Source organism: Pholcus phalangioides, unplaced genomic scaffold (genome assembly GCF_987345545.1).
Source record: "Pholcus phalangioides strain wild (caught in Gottingen) unplaced genomic scaffold, Ppha-v1.0 ptg000015l_1, whole genome shotgun sequence".
Classification (NCBI taxonomy): Eukaryota; Metazoa; Arthropoda; class Arachnida; order Araneae; family Pholcidae; genus Pholcus; species Pholcus phalangioides.
The window spans coordinates 103,302,851-103,327,113 of NW_028301608.1; the positions used below are offsets into that span (position 1 = coordinate 103,302,851).

A 24,263-nucleotide genomic window follows, 5' to 3' on the forward strand; every position below is an offset into this window, starting at 1 on the left:
AGGAATATAAGCACCTATAAATTAAAGACAGAGTCATGGGTCATGAAGTTGATCGCGTTATTGATTCTGATTCAGGGGGATCCAGGTTAGAAACGGTTAAGAATTCCCCTGCCGTAACATCATTGCGTTAGATCGGTTGTCTTTCTTTTTTTCCAATTTGGTCTGATGAGGAGCAGATATATAATTGGCCTGTGTTTGAATGAAAACGTTTGCCTATATATAGGCATGTACACAGCAGTATTGTCACGATGAACAATTATCCCTCGCGATATTATGTGAAAAGTTAATTGAAGGTATTAGTAGAAAATTAGGGAAATTTACTTCAAAAAAAAAGTATCATTAGCTTCAAATATAAAAGGCTGATTCATCTGAAGCACAAATCCGTAAAATCACGGTTGAGTATTATTGCTATCCTCCCGAACCGAACAACGAATCCAATTATGTAAGAACACCATGATGAACTCGCAAACTTATCAGAACTGATCCTAATCCGCTATCAAGATCAATCAGGGAAATTGATCGTGGCATTTCCACTAGAGTGTTATGCACCAATCACATCGCATTCCTGACATACTTTTCAGAGACAGCTGTCTTGTTTAGAAACAGAATAAATGAGGTGAGATCTAAAGGATAATGAGTTCATTTCCATTTCGGCGATACGTCTGGTAAGCGTAGTATAAGCTGCGGTGTGGCGTATTTCGATTTGCATGTATTTCTATATTTCATGATTTATACGACAAATAATATTTTTTATGGTAATTGAAGCATTTAAACCAACGGAACTTATTACAGTTTCACTTCGGTTAACCAGCTCGATTCGTTCCGCCAACGTTGCCCGTTATCCGAATCACTCGTACATCGAATCACACTTCTCCATAGAAAACAATGGAAACTCGGATATTTCAATTATTCATTCACATAAAAATGATTGATAAAAACGATATTGAATACATAATAATAATTATATATTTATACTATAATAACGTCATAAATAAGCAAACAATTCTATAGTTTTTGCAAACTAACTTACTCCCAACGACGAAAGAGAGGAGGACTATAGTTTAGAACGATTTACGGATTATTTTCTTTTTTTCGGAAACACATTCTTTTTGTGTGATTTTGAACCTATCCAATCACTCTTGCTTTTGCCTCTTTTTTAGGATTACCCTGAAGTGGGAAATAGCATTGTCGTTGGACCGATTTATTGCTTGCTTTGCTACAGCTTTATTCGATTGGTTCATTTCTACTAAATTTTGCACAGATTCCCACATTCTATACATCGCTTTAATCTCACGCACAATTACCCTCAATTACCCACAATTCCACGAGACGTGTGTGGACGAAAGCGAGAAACCCTCAGCTCGGTCCTGATAACGAGAAAATAAATAGACAAAGGACAATATTTTTGTTCTTAATGCGAATCATCACTCGTTGACCGAGTCAAAAATGGGTTCAAAACTTGTTCAAAATATGTTCGCTCGTTATGCGAACTACTCGTTATATAACCAAAGTTTCTCTTGATCCTCTTTAAATAACGACTTATTTATGTTTTATTCGATTCAATGGAAGAAAATCTCTGTAATTTCTAACTAATTATTGTTTATAAGGATTACAATCCCCTGACCTATATACGTAGGATTAAGGTTACATTTATTTTAATGAGCATTAAACCACATTTGAAATTTTGCTATCAAAGCTTTTCTCGTTTTTATACACATAAATATATAAATGAGGTCTATATATATATATACATACTTATTTATTTATTTATGTGTAATTTATTAGTAAATAAAGAAATATTTTAGTTTATTTCTTAGTTTCTTACGTACATGACAAATTTACATTGTTGCAAAAAAAATTATTGAAATCTTACAAATAGAATAAATCTTACAATATAGAATACAAATTCTACATCCCACTATAAACTTCGGACTTTGTAATATAGATGGCGGCACAAGTTATATCAAAACTTTCTTGTAATATCGCCGTTAGAGCAATTTTCGAACACTAAGAGCTGACCATATTTTCTCGATAAAAACCGAAATGGATTGAGATTTCAAACACAGGAAAATATGACACATCGCCACTTATGATGACAAAGGAAGGCAAAGGTGCTAATTATTGTTAAAATCGTAAGAAAAAATCACCAATGGCGAGAAATGAAACACTTCTGCAAAATTCCATGAGATAAAATTCTGCGAAATCATATATATAAATATATAATCTTATATTCCGCATACCACAAAAACATTCGTAATTTTTCAAGATTTTTACAGTTTTCAGGTTAAAAACTAGAGCGATATGCGATGAAAATCACATCTATATATCAATATGACCTCCGTGAATACTGAGAAAACTATTTAAACAAAAATGAATGAATCCAAAATATATATGCAATTTTCAAAATCATAAAAAATATAAACTACATGGAATCGTATTTCGTTAAAAAATGCTAAAATACACGAATTTCTGAATGTTCTTCTAAAATTAAACTGAAGTTATGTTGGGAATGCAGGGTAAAACTATATTATCATATACTGTATTTTTTCCTTCAGATGAGATGTTATTTTCACACAATAGTTCAAAATACAGTCGAATTCCGTTTTAATGAACACCGTTATAGCGAAAATATCGTTTGAACGAATGCTTTTCTAAGCCACCCAGATAAGTTGGCATACGAAACATTTTTAAAAACCTAGAATTCCCCTTTTCAACCAAATTTCGTTATAACGGAGTGATTTCTCCGGTTCCTTGGAGTTCGCTGTAACGGGATTTGACAGTACCGGAAAACAATAATTTACGAAAATTTTGTTGTTAATTATTATAAGAATCAAACAATAAATAAGGTGTCCTGTAAGTGCTAATGCGGTCTTTATCTCATCAACCGTCCAAAATAGAGGTACGATTCCAATTTAAAAAATGCTCAAAATGCGTTCAAAAATTACCCTGTACGAGTTATGAGAGTGAAAATACAGTGTGCAACAAAATAAAAAAATCTAAATTTTTAAACGGTCCCTCCGTTCCCAACTTTTCAAAGAAAGTTGTTGCCCTGCCTCTCATGAGGCCAAGAAAAAAAAATCAAAGTTTTTAGATGCAATATTCGCTGAGATATTGATTGATTATTGAAATAATTTGAAAAAATTCAAAAATTATGAGAAAAAAATTAGAAAAGCACAGCTTAAATGAGGGAAAGGAGACTTTTTTCCCGTTAGTTTTTTTGCTGTTTTTTCAGATTTATTCTCAGATTTTTTATTTTGTTACACACTGTATTTTCCACTCGCAAAACTAGGTTCAGGGAAATTTTTGAACCTTTTTTGAGCATTTTTGAATTGGAATTATACCACTACGATGAACGATTGATGAGATACAGGCCACATTAGAACTTAAAGGCACCCTGTATATTTATTTTTCCGCTTTTGATTTGTAGAAGCAAAGTCAGGCAAGTAAAAAATGAGTTTAAAAAAGTTATTTTAGGTTCCTATCTCAATTGTACAGTATTTTTGTCGGTTATTGTTCAAGATTTACAGAATGCAAGAGCGAAACAAAAGAGTCTTTTGCCATAACAATGGAGAAACTGCCACCATTTAATCGCCCGACCGTCAAATCATACGCATAACCATTAGTGACAGGCCATAAAGAGGGAGCAAAAGCAAAACACGATGTCAAAAGAGACTAACATGCAATCTCTTTCCATAACCAGCTAATTTTCCCCGCATGATGAGGTTGCCATATTCATTCGTAGAGCAGATTTCAATATGTGTATGATAAAACAGACAAGTGACGTGAAAGGAGAAGGTACGAACTGTGAATGACTGTCGGGGGCGATTCAGACTGGAATAGCGCGCTTTTCCCTCATTCAACGTGAACGATGCTTTTAGAGACTACTCACATCTTCAATAACTACGAAGAAACAAACATTTCCATCTTATAATGGCTTTTGTCTCGCGCCAAATCTTTTCCTTTCAAATGAAATCCATGTTACATTTGAGAAAAACATTTTTCCATTCTTTTCACACACACACGTGATGATTATGACGTAATAGAATTCCATAACTATTCTATGAATCCATCATCATCATCATCATTATTATCAACCATTCTCAATCCGCTGCTGGATGAAGGTCTCTTCTACATTTTTCCATTTTGCTCTGTCTGATGATCAGTTGACTCCAGCCACTTTTCGAATCTCGTCGATCCATCTTGCGTTTGCACGCCTTTTCGGACGTTTAACTCCACAGGGGTACCATATACCAACCCTGAATACTTGTGGTCCATCTGTTGCAATATGTCCAGCTCATTTTCGTTTTAAACGTTTGATTCTTTCCATGATATCATATATCTTTGTGTGGCTTCTTATCAAAGTGATTTGTTTTCTGTCCCTCCTTGTGTGATGCCTCAAATACATCATTCATGCTCTTTTTGAGTTGTTTGTAGCCTTTATATCGTCGTGCTTGTGAGTATCCATGTTTCAGCTCCATAAGTCAGTACTGGTATCACGCACTGGTTAAACACTTTTCTTTTCAGGCATAATGAAATATGGATCTTCATAATCACACGGTGCTCGCCGTGTAATTATGAAGCTGTTGTCTGAAACATATGTAATTATAACCCCCTTTAGACCTGCCTAGGACTTATTAAGGAAGGGAAGGACTTATTAAGTCCCTTACGGTCACAAAGTGTTCGTATTTATGTGTTTTTATGTTTGTACCTATGTGTATGTTTGTATTTGTATATATGTCTGTGTTTTTGTGATTTGTTTATTAAAACAAAAAAAAGTGCTCCAACAGATCCTAATCCTTATGTTTGTTTCGTTAGGGGTTCCGTTCTCCATGGAAATTTCTTGTCCCATAGCTTTCTACTTCCTCTATATCTGTGTTGTTTAGCAAGATAGTCCACTTCAACGCAGAAGAATTGAACATGACCTTGGAATTCAGCAGATTCGTTTTCAAGCCCACCCGAATGCTTGTCTTCGCTAGTTCTTGTATCATTTCTTCTAGTTTGTCGCGATTACTGCTGATAACAAGAATGTCGTGGGCAAAACGCAAATGGTTGAGAAATTCACCATTTATTTTAATTACTTTCTCGTCCTAATCCAGTTTCCTGAATACTTCTTCTAAAACGAAGGTAAAGAGCTTTGGTGAGATAATATCACCCTGTAGTAGACATCTTTTCCAAGTTTAATGTTTACCTTTCTTTTATCAAAACAAATTATGCAGTTGTTTTGTCACATATTTTCTTGATGATATTGATGGAAGTCTTCTCTACCCCAGCTACATCTAGAGATTTGACAACAACAGATGTGAGGACAGAGTCAAACGCTTTCTCAAAATCAATGAAGGCCATACACGATGGTAATTCACATTCCTGTGTCTCTGGATGAGTTCTCAGATTGTTTGCATGTGATCCATTGTACTAAATCCACTTCGAAAGTCTGCTTGTTCGTTTGGTTGGACTACATTCAATGTGGATTCAAACCTATATGCCAGCGCTTTGGTGAAGATTATATAAATTATTGATAGGAGATTGATCGGTCGATAATTCTTGATATCTTCTTTTTCACCCTTTTTGTAAAGAGGAACCATTATTGCGTTATTCCAATCTTGAATCACATCTGATTTTGTGAGAACGAACTATACATTAAATTTTTTGTTATTAAAAATGTGAATAATTTATCTAAAAAAAGGCGATGAGAGTCTTTTGACGTAAAAAATATTGGTATGACTACGGTACATATTTGCAAAAAATCCCAAGCCTTTTTGCGACGGTTTGTTGGTGAAGAAATGTATAATAAATGCTGCAGAAAATATGTGCAAGCATTTTTCATGATATGTTTAAATACTAGAGTCAGAAGAATAACAACAATAGCTGATAATTCGCGTTTCCAATTTGTACATTCTTCAAATGTACATTGCTTTTCAATAGTGCTCGATGCAGTTTTGGGTATTCACATTTACGTATCTCAAATGACTGTTTCCTCGGGTTAATACGAACATCAATGAAGAATTTTTAGAAATCTTTCTATTCACGAAACCACAAAAGGGGAATATATATCCGATGTCATGGTAAACCATATCAAATTTTGCACTTAAGAAAAATGTCAAACTCCTATGAACAAACTCGTAGCAGTGAGAAAGAGCGGTACGCCAGCGTAGAGTGACAAAAATGTAAATTATGCTTCAAGGTACAGTGAAAGTGAAGGAAATGTAATTAGACATTCTTAAACAATCAACTTTGCCATTGCGTCATTTATCAGCACGCCCTTTGATGGAAAGAGCTGGAAATAAGTTGCATTTCTAAGCTTATGACGATCACTTTGAACTTCATCTGGTCCAGAGGCCACGATTAGTTCTGATTCCTACAATTTCTTCAATACTTGGAAAGCGATTTCGAGGGCTTACCTTATTATACAGAAATTCGTTGATTGGCATAAAAATTCAATTTCTTTTGTTTTTATTGTTAAACGAAGTAAAAATGTTCCTAGAAATGAAATATTAAGATGTTTCATTTCTTAATGATAAGACACGGTTGCTATATTAAGCATTCTTAATTAATATTACAGGAACATTTGAATTACTTATAGATATCCAACTTCAAGGTAAAGATCAGCTAATAACGCATATTTTGCCATGCACTGGCAAGTCTATGTGTAAATTGAATTTGCTTAAAAGTCATTTAGAACAAAATATTCTCTATAAGTTTAGGTATGTAGGTAGAATTAATTTTAAGATGTATTTGTAACTCTTGTTTCACTTCAATTGAATTCCAATATTGAACTGTTTTCTAAATGTTCATAATTAATTTTTTTAGTTTGTAATTAACAAACTTTTAATTGACAATTCTCAAATTTTACTTAATCAACAGACTTTTAATTCTTAATTTTTATTAATTGGTGGCCCACTTGAGAGATAATTTTGAAGCGAATGGTCCAAGAGTCTAATTGAATCTGTTGCCATTTAAATTTATCAATTTAAATTAAGTTTACACATCTTTGTCAAGAACTAATATTTTTTAGGAAGCCAGTAAAACAGTTTGTATAAAGGTCTTTGTTGATCTCCGACGATGGGAACAGTCCAACCACTTTAAAATCAAGGACGTAATATTACGTCCGAACGCAAGTGGAGTAATTTCCTTTATTCTGTTTCCTTTCCTCTCTCCTCATCACCACAAAACTTTGTTGCAACATTTAAAAAAACGCAATTGTTTTCAGCTCCGTGATGAGGAGGTTAAAAACTTCTATTCTAAGGGTCAAATAGATTGCACTATATACATGTACATAAGAGGGAAAAGAAAACAGTTAAGTGAGGGTGAAAAAAAATTTTGAAAGAAATACGAAAACTTCAAAAGGAATGTGGCCATCAAAATTAAAAACCTAAAATTATTTAAACCACTAATTATAATTTTCGGAACTGTTTGTTTGGGAAAGAAGTCATCAAGTTAAAATTCACTTCGCTTATGGAATCAAAGCCGATTTACGGTACTGGGCCGAGAAAATCGAATGACACTCTCGACCACACAAGGCTCCAACACACAATGTGACGTCAGTACGTTGTTCCATGGAAACTCGGGTACCGAAGGAGATTTATTAAACGGCATGGAACGGGATGTGGCAACCACTGTCCTAGGAATGGGGGTCACCTCCTTGCTCTAACCAGATCATGGCCCACTGCTCTGTCTCGAAGAAGAGAAAGCAGGTGATCAAGACCTGGGCCACGCTGGAAACTCTGCGTGTATATGTTGTAAACCTAACGTGAACTTCGTTTTTGTGTAATACTTGTTATAGTGCTTCCTTCTGCCATCTATATTGTGAGTGAAGTGTATTGACTGAAAATTTGTAGAGTTAAGGAGCTTATTTTCTAAAAGGGACATTTTAATTTTTTTCTTTTCCCGAAATACACTTTAAGAGTAAAATGCATTTTAAGGGTTTATGAATCTTTGGGATAAGCTCTGACACATTATGCAACCGGATTACTCAAACGGGAATATTTTTGGGAGAAATTACAGTGTAAAGTTAGTCGTATCTATCAAAACTTTCTGTCTGTTATAGAAAGTCAGACTATAGAAAGATCGTTTTCCTTATGTTAATGACGAGAGGACAGTAAGGGTTCTTTCTGGGCTAGTTAAAATTTTCTGGAATCAACAGATGACGTAGAAATTTTTCAGACTTTACAGGCTCGAATTTTAATCAAAGGTTAACATTTACACTCATTTTCTTTCAAAACGGAACATTTCCAAAATTCAAATGTGGATAATTCCTTTCAATATTGATTAAGAAAGTATTTGGATATTCTTCTACCATTCCTATATACCAGCGGTTCTCAACCGGTGCTCCACGGAGCCCTTGGGGCTCCTTGTGCACTCTCTAGGGGCTCCGCGGCCGCTCGAAGAAAATTTTAAAAAAACTGTGAAATTTAAAAAAAAAATTATAAATATTTTTAAATAGTACCAAAATGCATCAGTAACTTTGATGAATAATTAAAAAAACTGGCCTACGGGGCTCCACCATAGAATTCTTTCACTAAAAAGGGCTCCGCGATTCAAAAAAGGTTGAGAACCGCTGCTATATACCATCTGTTGGACCATTTTCCACTTTTATAAAGCAAACGTTATTCCTCCCAAATACGTTTTTCATTTCTACTGTAAATTTAGCAAAAGTGGAAGTGTTTCTTTTTGAAAGTTAAGTTCCTCAAAAGAGTTGTAGACCCGTTGCTCTCTGTGGCGGGTCATTTTAACGGGGATATCAGCTCTTATTCGCGCCACGATGTTGGGATAGGTTGGCCAGATCATGCGACACGGAGCCAAACCTGGAAGAAACAGAGACAAATCTTGATAAAACCGGGACATCTTGAAAAAGAAAATTCAGAAGGCCTTACAGTGTCTGTCGAATTGAATGGCAATGGAAAAAAATACCAATTTACATAAAAGTCTGGGCCCTGTACGGGTCAGTCAAGTGGTTTTCACGGGGCCCCGTCATTTCAACTTTTTCCGGGGGGGGGGGGCGGCAAAGCACATGTACTCAATGTATGTATATATATATATTTGTATATATATATATATATATACCATTTTAGTGTATTTCCAAAAGCCAGGTGGGGGGGGGGGGGCAACGACACCCCCTGCCCCCCCCCCAAATGACGGGCCTGGGTTTTCATCCGCTTTCTCATTGCAGTACGTTGAAATTAAGTGAAAAATTCCACGACCGTCGTAAATAAGACAAATAATTTGTGAACCGGTGAAAAAAAATTGGAGAGAAATTTCCAAATTTCTTTTCAGTTGCTGTATTTAATATTTTTATACGTTACTATATATATTATAACTATGATACCTCAAAATAAATAAAACACTATTGCTGGTTTTACACTTATGTGTGTGCAGAATGGAAATGAATGTGAATGTGAGATGTGAAAAAATACATTTTTTTTTTCATTTTATCTTTCATACCGATGTAATTTTTTGTGCCAAAATATCGTACACTATGTTTTTTGATGTTTACAGAAAGTAATTCACCGTCAAACATAAAAACATATAGGCCAATATTTTGACATTTGAAATATTTACACCGGTTTACAGCATAAAAAAAATAATATACTATTATAATACATTTTGTTCGTTTTCACGCCGCATACCAGTTTGAAAGTAATAACTTACTTTACTTAGAAAAATTATAACAGGTAGTTTTTTGGTTTTATTTGATAGGTGGCAGCAGTAGCATATTTTTGTGACGTATATGTTTCCTGATTTTTTTGTGTAGAATACAAATCGTGTATAAATATTACAATTTTATAATCAATATCGCAGCATTCTTATCCCTTTTGGACACACTCTATACACTACACAATAGAGCCATATTATATATAATATATTATATGCTTTTTGGAAAAATATATTTTTAAGTTTTTATGCAATCTTTAAAGTCTTCTCCACATCAATATCATCATGTTTCGAAAAAAGTGTGATTTTCCGTTTTCTAGAACAGCCTAGTTGCAGTACGTGAGTGCCCATGACCGCACCGAGCTGCTAAATGTAAGTATCGTGAAAAAAGATTAACTTTTTTTAACTAGACTCGTGTGGAAATTCAGAGAATTAGCCCAATATTTTGAAATTTCTGAAAAACCAACGGACAGATTTTGATGAAATTTGGTACGAATACCCAGTTATAACAAAGAAAGAGGTGTACCATACAAAAGTCATGGTACGCACGCATGATTGTCAGTAAAGCTCATCATTGCAGGAATGGCCAAAATCCACGATGCGAGATCAAACCGAAAATGAGTCTAATATGGGGTATGGTCACGTCTCACGGTCAGACGGCATACTGTACACGAGACAGTTGAGGTGTCCCTGAGACAATCGGTCCCACTCTGCAACAACGCAGTTTTTAGCTCCGGGATGGTTGTCGGAGGAGGATGGCGAGATGCAATTACCCTCCCAAGAGTGTCCCAGACATGTTCTATAGGGTTAAGGCATATAAAAATATTCTCACTTCTCAGCTAATCGTTGACCAGGTGAGCCCAGACAATGTTTTGAAAGAGACTTGGCAGGATTTTCCTTGCCAGTCGCTGGTCACATGGACGTTTCGGTCTTCCGTCTGATTGTGCTCAATCTAATTTTCTAATAAAGTTCCTTTTTATCCTTCGGATTTCTTTTTTTTGGAAAGTTTTGTTTACTTTTTTCCAAGTTCTTACGTCTTGGAGATCTTATGGTATTATTTGTGTCGATTCGGAATATTTTTTCGTGACATTACATCAGAAGAACCATCTCGTCCTTAATTTTTGCATACCAGTGCGTAAAATTGAATTGATATTGAAAAAAATCTATAAAAAACACACTCCCACATACAGTCCACGATTTCTCACAAATACATTTATTTTTATTACAAGAGATTACAAATAAAACGGTCACTGCTATCCAGCACAATAACATTCCTTAATGCCATCGAATCCACTTGATATAAAAAAGAACATACATGATCGAATTTCTTCTCACTGAGTTCGGTTAGAAATACTCGTAGTTATCGGTAGTTGAGATTCGAGAAATTATTCTGATGAATTATTTTATTCATAACTTATTCTTTTGTCTTTTGTTTCTTTCATTGAAATTGAGACATTTCTTGTCAGTTTCATGAACATATCAAGATTGATTACTCACTAATATTTGTAAAAATAACGTAAATTAAGTATCTGATAAAGTTTTTGTGCCATCTTCAAATGAAAAATCGCTTTATTGCTTGAAAGATTTAGTTTCTTCAGATTTGTCCTCGACGTTTCTTCAACACTAGTGGTTTACATCATATCAGGAAAAACGGCAAAAAAAACTTGAACAAATGGATAATTTCATTAGGTGTTCTAGTGTTCATCCAGCGCGTTCCAGTGTTTTTCATCATTTCTCCTAATGATACCAATCAAACACTTTGACAACTAGTCAAAAAATAATAATAAAATTATAGCTTTCAAGCTTGAAAGACCAGCTTTTGATCAGTTTAAATTGAATTCAAACATTTTTGTCAGGAACCATATTTGTTTTTATTTTATTTAGGAAGCCTAATATAAAATATTCCGCGAAAGATCTTTTTTGGAGAAAAAACAAAGCTTGTATATAGTAGTTTCAATTAATGTTTTCAATTACTACAGTCAAATCGGATCACATTTTTCTTCTCGTTTTAGACAAAAGAATGCAAATAAATAAAAGAAATAAATAAAAAATCTCCATTTTCTTAAAAAAAAATAGTTTTTTAAAAGTATTTTCGGCGCATTTTAGTGAACCTCACTCATATGCAAATTTACTGTTTGTAAATGATTGCACCTGCTCTTTGTTCGTCTATTATGTATTTTTTTAGTGATAAATTCTATGGTTTTATTAAAATATAAGTTATCTTTATGAAGGGAAGAGAATTTTTCCTATTATTTTACGTAAGCGTTTTCTTGAGATCCATAAACCGCAAAAGAGTCAGTCTTCCGATAAATAAGACGAAAATTCATTAAGCAATTAAGAAGAATATGAGAGAGAAAAAAAAAGAGAGAAGGATTAGATGATCTTCGCGATCTCATCTTTCAGGGGAAACGATTGACTTAGCTTCCGAGTGCAGTAGCGAGAAGCCTTGCGAGTTGAGAGCTTGAAGCAGTGCCCTTTGGCGTTGTTCCAGCTGGTGGAAGGAAAGCTTTGCATTCGGAGCTCTTGGGGTCGAACGAATTGCAGACAACGCTGGGGAGTTCAGTAACTGCCAGTTCAGCCATAGTTCTTCCCATCTCGACTGCTTCTGCTCCACACTTCTTCTGGGTGAGTGCCTCTCCGCAGCTCAAGAAACGACGGAAACCGCTGAAAATGAGAGATGAAGTCAGATGCATTCTTATAAAATCGAATAAAATCGTAATGACTATTCAAACATTAGTCAACCTACCAGCACATAGTTCCGACTCGCTTGTCGAAGGTAGTAGTTGTGGTGGCTTCGATGGTGACTTGCATATCGGTCATACAATCCCTCATTGAATCTTCAGCATGGACGTCAGCTAAGCATTTGGCGTGTTTCAAGTATTCTTGAATTAGAGAAGAAAATGTAAGAGCGATTAGGGCGGTTTTTTTTATGTTTAATAATTACAAGTGAAATTGCTGAACTACTTAGAGGGGAAAAAACTACATTGATAACTCCGCTAACGAACATTATTTTACGATAACTTTTTGCCTCTGCTAACTTGTACAGATTTGGCAAACGGATATTTTCGTCGATACGGTACGGATTCACGCGCTAACATAAAACAGCCACGTCGTGAGCTGAATTTTAGAACCAATCATCATATTAGAGTTACTGTCAATCAAGCCCGATTAACTCATATTCATCGCGGAATCTTTTTCGAGGTGTAGCTCCACTTCTATTTATGAAAGTTCTTGAATCATTTGATCTAAAATGAAAGATTTAGCTGATACAAAATGCATTTTAGAAAAAGAGGGGTTTTAAGAATACACGTTTCTTCAGTGCTAGACTGTTAGCATCCAACAGATTAGTATGGGAATTGTAGGAGCTTGTCTTTTCCACCTGCATGTATCAGATACATAAATGAGCTAACAAAACACAAATGAATAGGGGATACCTACGAACTCGACTTCGTAGTTACAAGCAGACTGTGTCTTTAGTAGATTAAAGCTGTTATTGGTTGTGTATATAGTGTAAAATGGTTCAATAAAAATTGTCAGTATCTCAACTTCTTAAAAATTCTCATTTATCTAATTTTGAAGCTGATCATTTTAGCTTTCAGTATTTTTTTCCATTTTTATAATGCTAGTTGGTATATTACAAAAAGTTTTTTTTTTTCAAATTTTGGGCCTGTTTCTGCAACGAATTAAAATATTTTCCTAAGAAAACCATGGGAAAATTGCGTTTTGGCTTACGAACGTCATTCCTTAACGAAATTTCTTTGTTAACCGGGAGGTACCACTGTACATGAATGAATAACCAATCACATGCATTTTTACTTACTTGCACGCAGCTCAGATCCCTGAGTACAGAAATCGTTGATGGTCTTCATGGAACCCTCTGCGACCAACTCCAAAACTTCTCTCTGAACTGGAGTCATGCACTTGTTCGTGAAGTTATGGATGCACTGGATTGTTTCTTGTAGGGCTCTAAAATATAAATTACATATTCAATATCAAATACTAAATCTCCAAACCACCGTTTCAAAGAACTAAAAATATATTTCTTCAAAAGTAATTTAGAAAACAATTCAATAGTGTTTAAAGAGCTCTGGATTCTGGATGTGTACAGCATATGTTATTCATATAAATACCGTAAAACCTATCTAAGTTCGACACCCACTATCCATTAAAATCTGTCCAAGATACGGTATTTTCTACATTCTGAGTTACATGGTTTTGAGCGGTTTTATTCAAAATCGTCCAAGGTAGGGAGGCATCCAGAATACAGAGATGTACCTTACCATATGATGTAAATAAAGAGTGAAAACAATTGAGTGAATTATTAAGAGATTTTCAATATCAAAGTCTTCAATTGTAATGGTATCGTGTTTCATTATATTATCTAGGTACGAAAATATCATTTGAATACTTTCTATGTTCTTGTTATTCAAAAGTTTTTTTGAAGATAAACGCGCCTATTTTCTATGTTCAATAATCTAATAACTAAATAGTAACTATTATAGATTAATTAATCAAAATTTTTGTGTTAATGAAAATGAGAATGATTATTTTCCGAATGGATTATGTTTCGAAACCTCTAATCACTTTGAAATCAAAGAAAACCACGTACTCGCAGAATTGTTCTACACCAGGTTCATCTTCAGGAATTCCACTACCTTGGTAATGAAAAATCATTGTTGCCACGCACAGGTCGACTTCTCGAAGATGGCATGATTGAGCAGATGCTTGATATGCTGAAAATGGAAGGACACACCAATTTAATAAATAAAAAGGCATCATTTTGAGAGACCAATTTAACATCATTGGAATCGAAATATTTAGACCACCTACTATTAGAAAAAATCACTCCAGAAAAAAAAATTATGAAACGTTAGCTACAAAGATACTTCAATTAAATGATAAGATTACTAAAACTTGCAACTATTTGAAATGTGCTTTGATGTACCAATGGGTGGGGGGCGGATGAGCGAAAGAAGTTTTTGCAAAAACTTCTGAAACAGTGAAACAAGTAACAAACATATAATTCAAGGGAAAGCAACTTCTTCGGTCCACGAGCCAGATTAGTAATATTGCTAATTCTCCCTGGTATATACATGTTACGGTAAATGTAACAAATTCATCAAGATCATTTTGGAAAGTTTGATAAAATTTCCTATTTCTATCATTTTTACCAGTGATTATTCATAACTCCCGGAATAAGTTGGTAAGTATGATGAATACGGCAGATATCACGCGGAAATATATATATATCACTTTAATTCAACCACTTATCGGTTTCTCCCGTACGTGATGGACGCACTGGTGGTAGGTCATTATACATAATAACGGGTGACTATGCATAATTTCCTGACTTATCTCATTTACTGCAACATATAATGGGTGTGCTGTAAGTGCTACTGCGACCTTTATCTCATGAACCGTTCGTCTAGAGGTATGATTTTAATTTTAAAAATGTTCGAAAAGGCGGTCAAAAATTTTCCTCTACCGGTTTTGAGGGTGGAGAGACAGTGCATCACAAAATAAAACATCTGAATATTTATACGGCCCCCCTCGCCCTCTAACTTTTATTTGGGAAGTTGTAGCCCTGTCTTTTGTGAACGCAACTAAAAAATCTCATGGTTTTAATTGACATATTCACTGAGATATTTGAATCCCAAAATCGGAGGAAAAATGGAAAAGAACGTCAAAAACTATCAGACAACGTTTCCTTCCCCCTTTTATGTTGTTCTTTCCCAAGTTTTCCAATTTTTGAATTTTAATATCTCAGTGAATAATACACTTGGAAACATGAAATTGTTTTTGTTGGCCTCAGGGAAAACGGAGAAACAACTTTCTAATTGGAAATTAGCGGTCAGGGATCCGTATAAAAGTGTAGATTTTTTTTATTTTGTGATACACGGTTTTTCCACTCTCCAAGCTGGTATAGGGTGATTTTTGAATGCATTTTGAGCATTTTTTAAATTGAAACCATACCTCTGCGATAAACGGTTGATGCGATAACGACCGCAGTAGCACTTACAGAATACCCTGTGTATATAAGGTGATCATTCAGTTATGATATTTTCTCATGAAAATGTCTCGCTTCTTCCCGTGTTTTCAAGAAAGCTTACTTCAGTTTTGGTTCTTTTTCTGAAATTAATCAATATTATACTCATGTCTTCAGAATTATATATATATATTTCAATAATTATTCTATTATCATAATTAATTGTATTCACATAAATATGCATGTCACATATTATATCAAACGAATCGTTTTGTTTTCGTGAATTGCATTTCAATTCACTTCGATTTGCAATTACGCTTCATTCCCCCCCCCCACGTGCCGATTTTTCAGTGATAAATGGCAAAAAAAAAATTCATTTCCTTCCGCAACTTTTGGCAATAGTTGGTGATTTCACGTATTTTCGCCATCGGAATACTGATTTCCCGTATTTTCCTCGGGAATTATGTGTGTGTATTACTAATCATTTTCTGCTTCAATCATTTAGCGGTCCTCATTTGGCCCACGAGTTGGAGGTTGTGCACCCCATGATATATTAAGTTTAGTTAATAATATACATATATATTGTTAAATAAAACTGAAAAAATGTTTAAATGCAGCTTAAGTGCGATGAGAAAATACTGAATAGCCTCAGAATGCATATGTTGCACACAGAATAGCCTCAGCACGTATAAAAAAATTAGAAACCAGTGCTTATGTTTAGCGTAGCAACAGACTCCACTTCATGTATTGTAATGTTTCTCACATACAGTGTGCATCGCGGCTCCTGGGGGCATCGCCAACTTTTGTCCAGGGTGTCGCAGCAAGCTAGGGATATTGATGTAAAATTTTTGTCTTTTATTTCTTTGCCTGTCTATGCTTTAAAGTAGTTCTATCATGAATGCAAAATATTTAAAACTATATATATCGTGCAGGCTAAGAAATATTATACTTAAAAAACGTCTATAATTTTTTTCTTAATTCTTTTTCTCTCCCATGGATCCGTGAACCATATTTTCTTCCCATACATCCACCGACTTATACAGCCTTCCCCGTCATCCAGAAATGAGTATTCAATTTACTTTTTCAGTAAATTTATAGCGAATAAAAATTTTACAAAAAATCGATCTACTTTCCCCTGGGCAAGATTCTGGTAAACCTCATTTTTGTGATGTGGGGGGAATTCCAATGCTTTGCCGTTGCAAATTGCAAAGTCGTAGGTGCGCGGCAAAAAGGTGTTCTGGGGTCTCGTACTCAGCCGGAATAATAACAGCTTACATATTCGCATACTTGAGCTCGATAGTATCAGATCTCATCACGTAGGCCTCCCATGGGCATCAGGTCTGGAGCCCTTGCTGTAAGATGGACCGGGCTGTGCGAGGGAACTCTGGTGGATTCTGAAAATTGTCACAGCTTTTCCCCAACCATATTTCACTCAAAAGGTTTATTATGAGATGTTATACTATTTCTTCAAATCTAATTTTTTTTTCGAAGCTCTCTGCAACCCCTATAACCACGGTGGTTAATGTAATGGTTCCCTTTCTACTCAATTTCCAACCGTGGCCCTTCCTTAGAACATTCCAGTACCAACCCTGTAGCCCCAGGTTGAGAAACATTGTACTAAACTGTTCTGGGGAGCCGCAGATGGAGAAGGAGAATCGGATTACACAAGTTTGAGAACCACTGATGTAATGGGATCATGTTTCATGTTAGTCCAATCATTTTTGTGTTCGCGTTATATTTTCTGTTATCCCCTTACAACACAATCTAACTTTACATAATATAAACTTGCTTAAAGACCACTAGTACGTATATCAGTGGTTACCAGTGTGATAACCAATATCATATATATTTTATCTGCAATCTAATATTATCCTCAACCTATTGATTTCTCTCTATTATTGTTGGTGCACTCATTAACTCGTCTATATAACTCTTTCTATTTTTCCCTTCATAAAACTCCATCATGAAGTAGCACAAAGATCTCCGCAGCTTCCTCATATACCTAGGAAGATACGTATCGGTCTGTGAACCTAAAACGACAAAATTAACTTGGAAGAGAAAAGAACAAACACAACAACAGCAATGGCCAAAAAATGATATACATCCATCCCGAATACACATGGGCGTATTTCGAATGACACGCGCACAAACTGCGGAAGAACTCGGTCATAAAAAGGGGGACCAATAAAATGATTCTGCTCTCGGGCAGGAAGTTGCATTAGTAGTTGCTTGATATTAAGAAGAAAAAATAAGAGTTGTATTACGATGGTAAAGTGAGACAGAGAGATCCAAACAAACGTAAAAGAGAGATAGAGATAGAGATGAAAATTACTTTCTTCCGTTAACCTAGTGAAACGAGTTCAGACTAGATTTCACCAGACTTTTGGTTACTTTCCCCCCGCAGCATGGGGCGATGGAACTCATTAGGGGACGAGGAAGTCGCAGAAAGAGAGAACTAGGTGATCCAAAAAAAGGAAAACAAATTCAAAGAGTTAACAAACTCATACAGCGTCAACACGTAGCCCAATCATACAAAAATGAAAGCACAGGTTAGCTATCCGATCAATCGCCCATGGTAAGAATTTATGACATCAATTCCAGAGATGGAAGAATATATTGGCCGGCATGCCCGGAGCATGTAAACATTATAAACGGACTTTTTCCAACGTTACCATATAAAATATTGATTAGGGCATGTAATATTTCAACTCTCTATGGTTCGGTATATATTTGAATATACATGGCAAATATATAGTCACGAAACCGAACAATTTCTTTTATTTTTTGGTATTTCAGAAAGAACATCTTCTAATTTCATTTCAGTATAAAATACAGTTTCTTAAATGAATAAAGTACTTTTTATCTAGACCGAATTAATTATTTGCGAGTGTCATTTTTTTTAGAGCTGCTGACATTTTACGAGTTCAGACATTTATAAAATCGAATCAAATTGAGGAAATATAATTAAAGGGAATAACTATTTCACAGATAACGGAAAAAAGGAAAACTCCCTATTTTTACCCTTGATTGGCCATTGAAAGTAACTGGAAAAATCAATCGAATAGATTAAATTTTTGTATAGTTTTAATGATTAAATTGAGAAGTGAATTTCTTTCCATTTAATTGATATGTTCTTTTTTCTTTCGAATCTAAAGCTTCCAGCTTTCACTTCGAAGTTTTTGAAAAATCAGAATTTGTACTGACATTTCAACCCTGAATCCACTCGCGACTGGGAGAAGGTGAATTGCGATTTCGATAAGACCAGATTTGCAACAAATGAATTGCAAACAACACAGGTGACTAAGTTCATTGCCATGGTGAGCGTTTAAAGGAAACTTCGAGTTAAGGGGAAAGATTTACATTAAAGTACGAAAAAAGTTCTGGAAATGTGAGTAAAAACTTCGACTTAACCTTTTATATCCGACAATGTGAAAAGGCAGAATAAGAAAAAAATTATGATAAATTAAAACAAAAGTATAGATGTGATGATAATAATTAATAGTTATCATGCAAATTATTTGATAGGTCATTTAGTGCTAATTAAAGAGAAAAACATTAACAATGTTCTTGGGAAAATTGGTTAATTCGAAACCAATTATCGAACCTAGCACTTTGACGTACCGTCAGGATATAATGGGTTAAAAAAATATCCGAGGTATCGGAGGGCGTGGTAGCCCAGGTCAATAAGATACTCGCCTAAAGCACTGAATGATGTTTAGAGGTGTCGCGAGTAAGGTAACCGGGGTTCGCCCTTGTCAGATACTTTCCTGACACGAGGACACAACAGAAACGGTGACACAACCACACAAAAGATTGCTACCGAGGGGTTAACGTACCAGTCTCTCGGTAAGTGTACAAAAAGCTGCCGTTCGGAATCGGCGATGAGTTGTAGATTCCGGTCTAATTGGTCCTGGAGTGCAGAAAATGACCGTGGGGGTGACAAAAATGATCGAGTTATCGGAGTTCTACGGTTATCACGAATTGACTGTACATGTATTCGATAATAATAAAAGCAAGGAATTTATTATAGGTAACATAGTTTCTGAAAAAAAAAATGGAGCATTTTTCAATTTTTTTAAAAATTAGATCCGACATGGTTTTTTTTTTTTTCGTTTTGAAGTTTACGAGGGTATTTTTCCGCAATAAATTCATCATGTTGACGCAAGTTCGAAGATGATGGGCTATCGATCGTGTATTTCCACAATTTTTGTTCTTTGCTTTCAAACTCCGGTTTCTTCGCCATGGGCAATTTACTACCAAGTAAGTTGTGCCTACACTACTACTGCAAAATACGGCATATATAATAGAAATAACATCATGAACAGTAATTTCTGTTTAACCGTATACGTACACTTCCCTTTAGTATTCTTCTGAAGAATTTTTAATACACTCGTGCATGCCGTAATGCTTGTTATGAGTGGCATATGTGGCCTTAACGTGGTTATGTTGTCAGAATTATGCATGATCGTCTGGTGTTGCAATTTGCCTTTTACATTTTGAAATGAAAATGTCAATTTTTTTTTTTTCACGTTAAATGGCAAGCTGAATTTTCATGTTATGTAAGTATTGTGTTGAAGGTCTGCCTGCTCTCTGTTGAGAGACTTTTTTCGAATGGAAGACCACAATCAAATTTCATTTAAAAACGTCTCCATAGTGGCTACAATAAAGTACTTTTAATGAATTTGAAAAAAAAAATTCAAGTTATTCTCAGAGAGACCGCTGTATCATGAAAAACTTGACGTAATACATACAATGCGATAGTGCATTATTAATGTTTGCTATGATTTGATTACATAAAATTACCGCATTTCAACATGACCACCCTTTATATTTTGAGCTGCAATCGACATTTTCATATTACATTCCATGGCGTTCAAGAACAAGCTGCAAACAAGGATGCCAAAATGCAAAACAACTCAGATCTTGAAAAATAAAATTTGCGCATGTAGTTGAACTGTTACACCCATCTACACTTATGTCACTTTTCGTGTATTTTGAAGATACTTCTATGAAGCAGCACCATCTGTGAGTAAAATGCCGAACTTTTCAAAATTGTAAAGGAAAAAACAACTCTACGTCAATGTAAGTATTTACGTGCAAAATCTCTACTTTTTGGAGGCAATCGGGTGATTCTTTTTTTTATTTTTCAAATTTTGTCACGGACTTTTCACCCAATATTATATAATGGAGAATTCCAAACTTGTTCTATACGCAGAAGCCGTCTTTGCAACGGGGGCCCTTCAGAAAGATGTAACAATATGCTTTTACCATACTGATTATTACATTTTTAATGAAAAAAAAACTATGATTTTCATGACCATGATACTTCATACCATTGGTAAAAGTGAGATGATGTTTCTCAGCCTAATAGATGTAGGAAAGGTCGGTTTTCATGAGGACTTGGTCAACACCATCTGCAGCAGAAGGCATCTGCGTGAAACTCGTGACGTCACTGAAGAAGGTCATCTCACCTATAGCCTTTGGATATATTAAAAAAAAAAAGATGGTGCATGCGCCGCCCTGCTATATCCAATGGCTTTCTTCAAAGACGTCGAGCTGAGGCCTTCTGCTATAGATGGTGTTTACTGGGTTTGATTCCCGTCGGAGACAAGTTGGCTTTTCCTTCTGAATTCTTCTCTGCATAATATCCAGAAAAAGTTGCCTTTTTACTTCATGTTATTGTTTTATAAAGTTTTGTGAATTATTTCATAGTATAAGAAATATTCTCTACAGAAAATCATTTTTTTGTATGAATGTGATTGATTCATCAAAATATTTGAGTAACTATTAATTATCCTGCATTTTTCTGAGAAATTATTACAATAAGAATAAGAAATATACTATGAGGAAACCAGAAAAACATCTTCAGTTGATTAATAGAAATTAACACTCAATTATTATCCGATTTTTTAGAATAAATGATAATCGACTTATTCTGCCATCACCGTGTAAGTAATAAAATTGACAGATTGTGAAACAAAGGACGGGAATCTATCGTCCCAATGAAATATTCAAATTCCAAAGCCGCAAAACGTCATAGAGGATGCACAAATATTTCCAACTGGAATCGTAGGGACACGGACAATCTCTCGTAGCATAACTTTTTTTCCCATCCAAAATTTTTTCTTGAAAAAATTTGCATTTTGAAGCTGCATTTTTCTTCTCTTATAAATGGCTCATTATCAGCCAGCAGACTATTTAGGGGACAAATGCAAAGACGACTTCAGTTCTTGTCAGTTTGTTTCAGTTAACACAGTTCTTCGGTTAAAATTATGTATGAGGGGTGGATGAGAATCGGTCTCCCATGTGGAAAAAATCAACCCACAGAATGCAGGCAAACCTACAATACGATTTTTACATAAAATGAAAAATACGTGGATTTTTACATAAATCCACAATTTTCACCTCAAAACATAAAGGCAGTACCGGTATAACACGAGCTCAGTGTTAAGATGCTCATCTACCACCATAGAGACTACCTTCTGGTCCGCGGGTTCGAACTGTGAAAAGGACATAGATAAGTTCCTTCCCTATTGGACATGGGGTGACCACCGATAGATGCCGCCTTTTTAATGTACTCTCGCATAGTCCCCTCCATGCTCAAGACGATACGGAAGTACATCATGACTTTTTCTAGCGATAAAGATTTCCGACCCAACTGGAACTGTAGTAAATTGCTGTAAGGCGATAGAACTGGAGTTGGGGTGCGTGTTATTGTAGTAGTACAACACAAAAAACCCATCACACTCTGACAACATAAGTATCTTAGAGTCATGAATATGTGCACGCAACACGTTCCTGTGTATTCCAATTCGTTAGAAAATTCCAGAGGAATGTTTACGAGGTACACACATATACAATTAAGTAGTATTAGTATATGTATATTAAAAAAGTATTGTAATTCAGTGTTGTGCAAACTCTCTTCTCACAAGTTTTTCTCATCCCATGGAAAAAAATCGGGATAGTTGATTTGATAAAGGTATAACTTCAATGCAGAAAAAAATAAACATAAATTTGAACTCCTCTAGTTCGACTTTACTGGTATTTCATCCTTAGTTGGTATGAGACTAGCGGCCAATCTATGAGTGAGTGTACACACGTCGCTTATAATAGAACTACGGATTCACACACACAGTTTCATCCTTCACATGTTGTGCTGCCGTAATTTTGGCAGGTTATTCATCCTAATCGGGGGAAAAATGCAGCATTCGCATAAAAATGAAATAACATTCTTGGTTATGAATATATTATATATGAATTCACTTTTTTGATTTTTAGCTTTATTAACAAGGAATAAAAATATCTCAATATAATTTATAGTCATTGACAAGAGAGAAAATACTTTTTTGGTGCTGGTCTAGCTGAAATTTATGTTCTGGATAAAAATTTTTAGCATGGAGGAGTGTTTTTTTAATAAAAGATAATTATTTGAATAGCTGTAATGTTGCATACACAGCATTACGGAAATTCAGTCCAAACATGGTACGTTTGTTGAACGAACAAGAGGGCAATCAGAATAGACATTAAAAATGTTTAATGCATCGCTTACGAAATTACACACTTTAAAATAGATGGGGAAAAACTACTGACACGTAGAGTTTAGGCTCGGAATAAGTAACACTAGAAGTGTCAAAATTCTTTTAATCAAAGAAACAATTTTGGGCATGGAAACGAAAGAATACAGCCATACCTCAGTACAACACCACTTCTAAGAATCGCCTATTAGTTACTCTATGTACGAGTAAGCCTGCCAAATGAAAAACCATCTACCAACCTATCAAGAAATTTCTTGTTCTGGAATGCTGGAGTCGGCATTGAAAATATTTCAAACGTTTAAATTTGCTAACAAAATCGTAATTTTGTGAGCATTTTATGGAATCCAAACGTGGTACTAAACACGGGAAAGTTTAACAAGAAATACATATTCCAATAACTTGGACGTCTAAAAATCTGACTGAAACTAAAATGGACGTTATACTATTCCGACGTTATGGTCTAATTGTTTCCGCTTTACCTAAAAACGAACCATGGTACGTTCTACTCACCTACGGCAAGAGCAGCGGCGAGGAACAATAGAAACTTCATGCTTTCCTTATTTAATCGGAAGTATCCAATATATGTTTATGAATTTCTTTGGTTATGGGCCGACACACTATTGTAATAATGTTTACCAGATACCTAGAGACACACCGAGGGGCTAACAACCGCAACTGCACTATATATACTCGAAAGTACCCCACCACCCCTTATACTCTCACTCTCCTTACTAGGTAAGATGCCAGCTGGACAAATAGCCATGAAGCAAGACTTCTTCATCCCCATGTGACACCTTGTGTTTTCTGATATGACCCCAATTCGAAGTTACCTAAGTTCTCTCTTTTAAAAAAAAAATTAGTAAATAAACAGGTACTAAAATCATAAGAAAAAGAAATCATTTAACGACCTCCTTAAACAGTGATAGAAGTGAAAATAGGTCGTATCACTTGTTTAAGGAGGAGGAGGAGAAGAAAAAGGACCAGCTTTCGGCCAGATTTCTCTAATGGCCGAAACCCCACCGTTGGCTCTGTGTTCACCATCTATCTTTTTCCTGTTCACTGTTGATATTCGTCACTTTTTCCTGATTTGACCT

General features: G+C 35.1%; 1 protein-coding gene across 1 annotated transcript; it reads right to left on the reverse strand.

Annotated features, from left to right (window-relative positions):
- Positions 1-10,845: 10,845 nt before the first annotated feature.
- LOC149077226 (uncharacterized) lies at positions 10,846-23,834 on the reverse strand. The gene is made up of 5 exons (XM_089244962.1): positions 23,680-23,834; positions 14,258-14,381; positions 13,469-13,614; positions 12,395-12,530; positions 10,846-12,312 (listed from the first exon to the last, which is right to left on the reverse strand). Exons 1-5 carry the CDS (start codon positions 23,717-23,719, stop codon positions 12,066-12,068), a joined length of 693 nt encoding a protein of 230 aa, XP_089101088.1. The 5' UTR covers positions 23,720-23,834; the 3' UTR covers positions 10,846-12,065.
- Between the last annotated feature and the right edge of the window lie 429 nt (positions 23,835-24,263).

Bases quoted from the DNA above. Each gene is read 5' to 3' on its own strand.
- LOC149077226 (XM_089244962.1), bottom strand. From the start codon at position 23,719: ATGAAGTTTCTATTGTTCCTCGCCGCTGCTCTTGCCGTAG. The intron at 13,615-14,257 runs GTACGTGGTTTT...TTTATATTTTAG, and splicing joins GGTGTAGAACAATTCTGCGA to AGCCCTACAAGAAACAATCC. The intron at 12,313-12,394 runs GTAGGTTGACTA...TCTCATTTTCAG, and splicing joins CGAGTCGGAACTATGTGCTG to CGGTTTCCGTCGTTTCTTGA.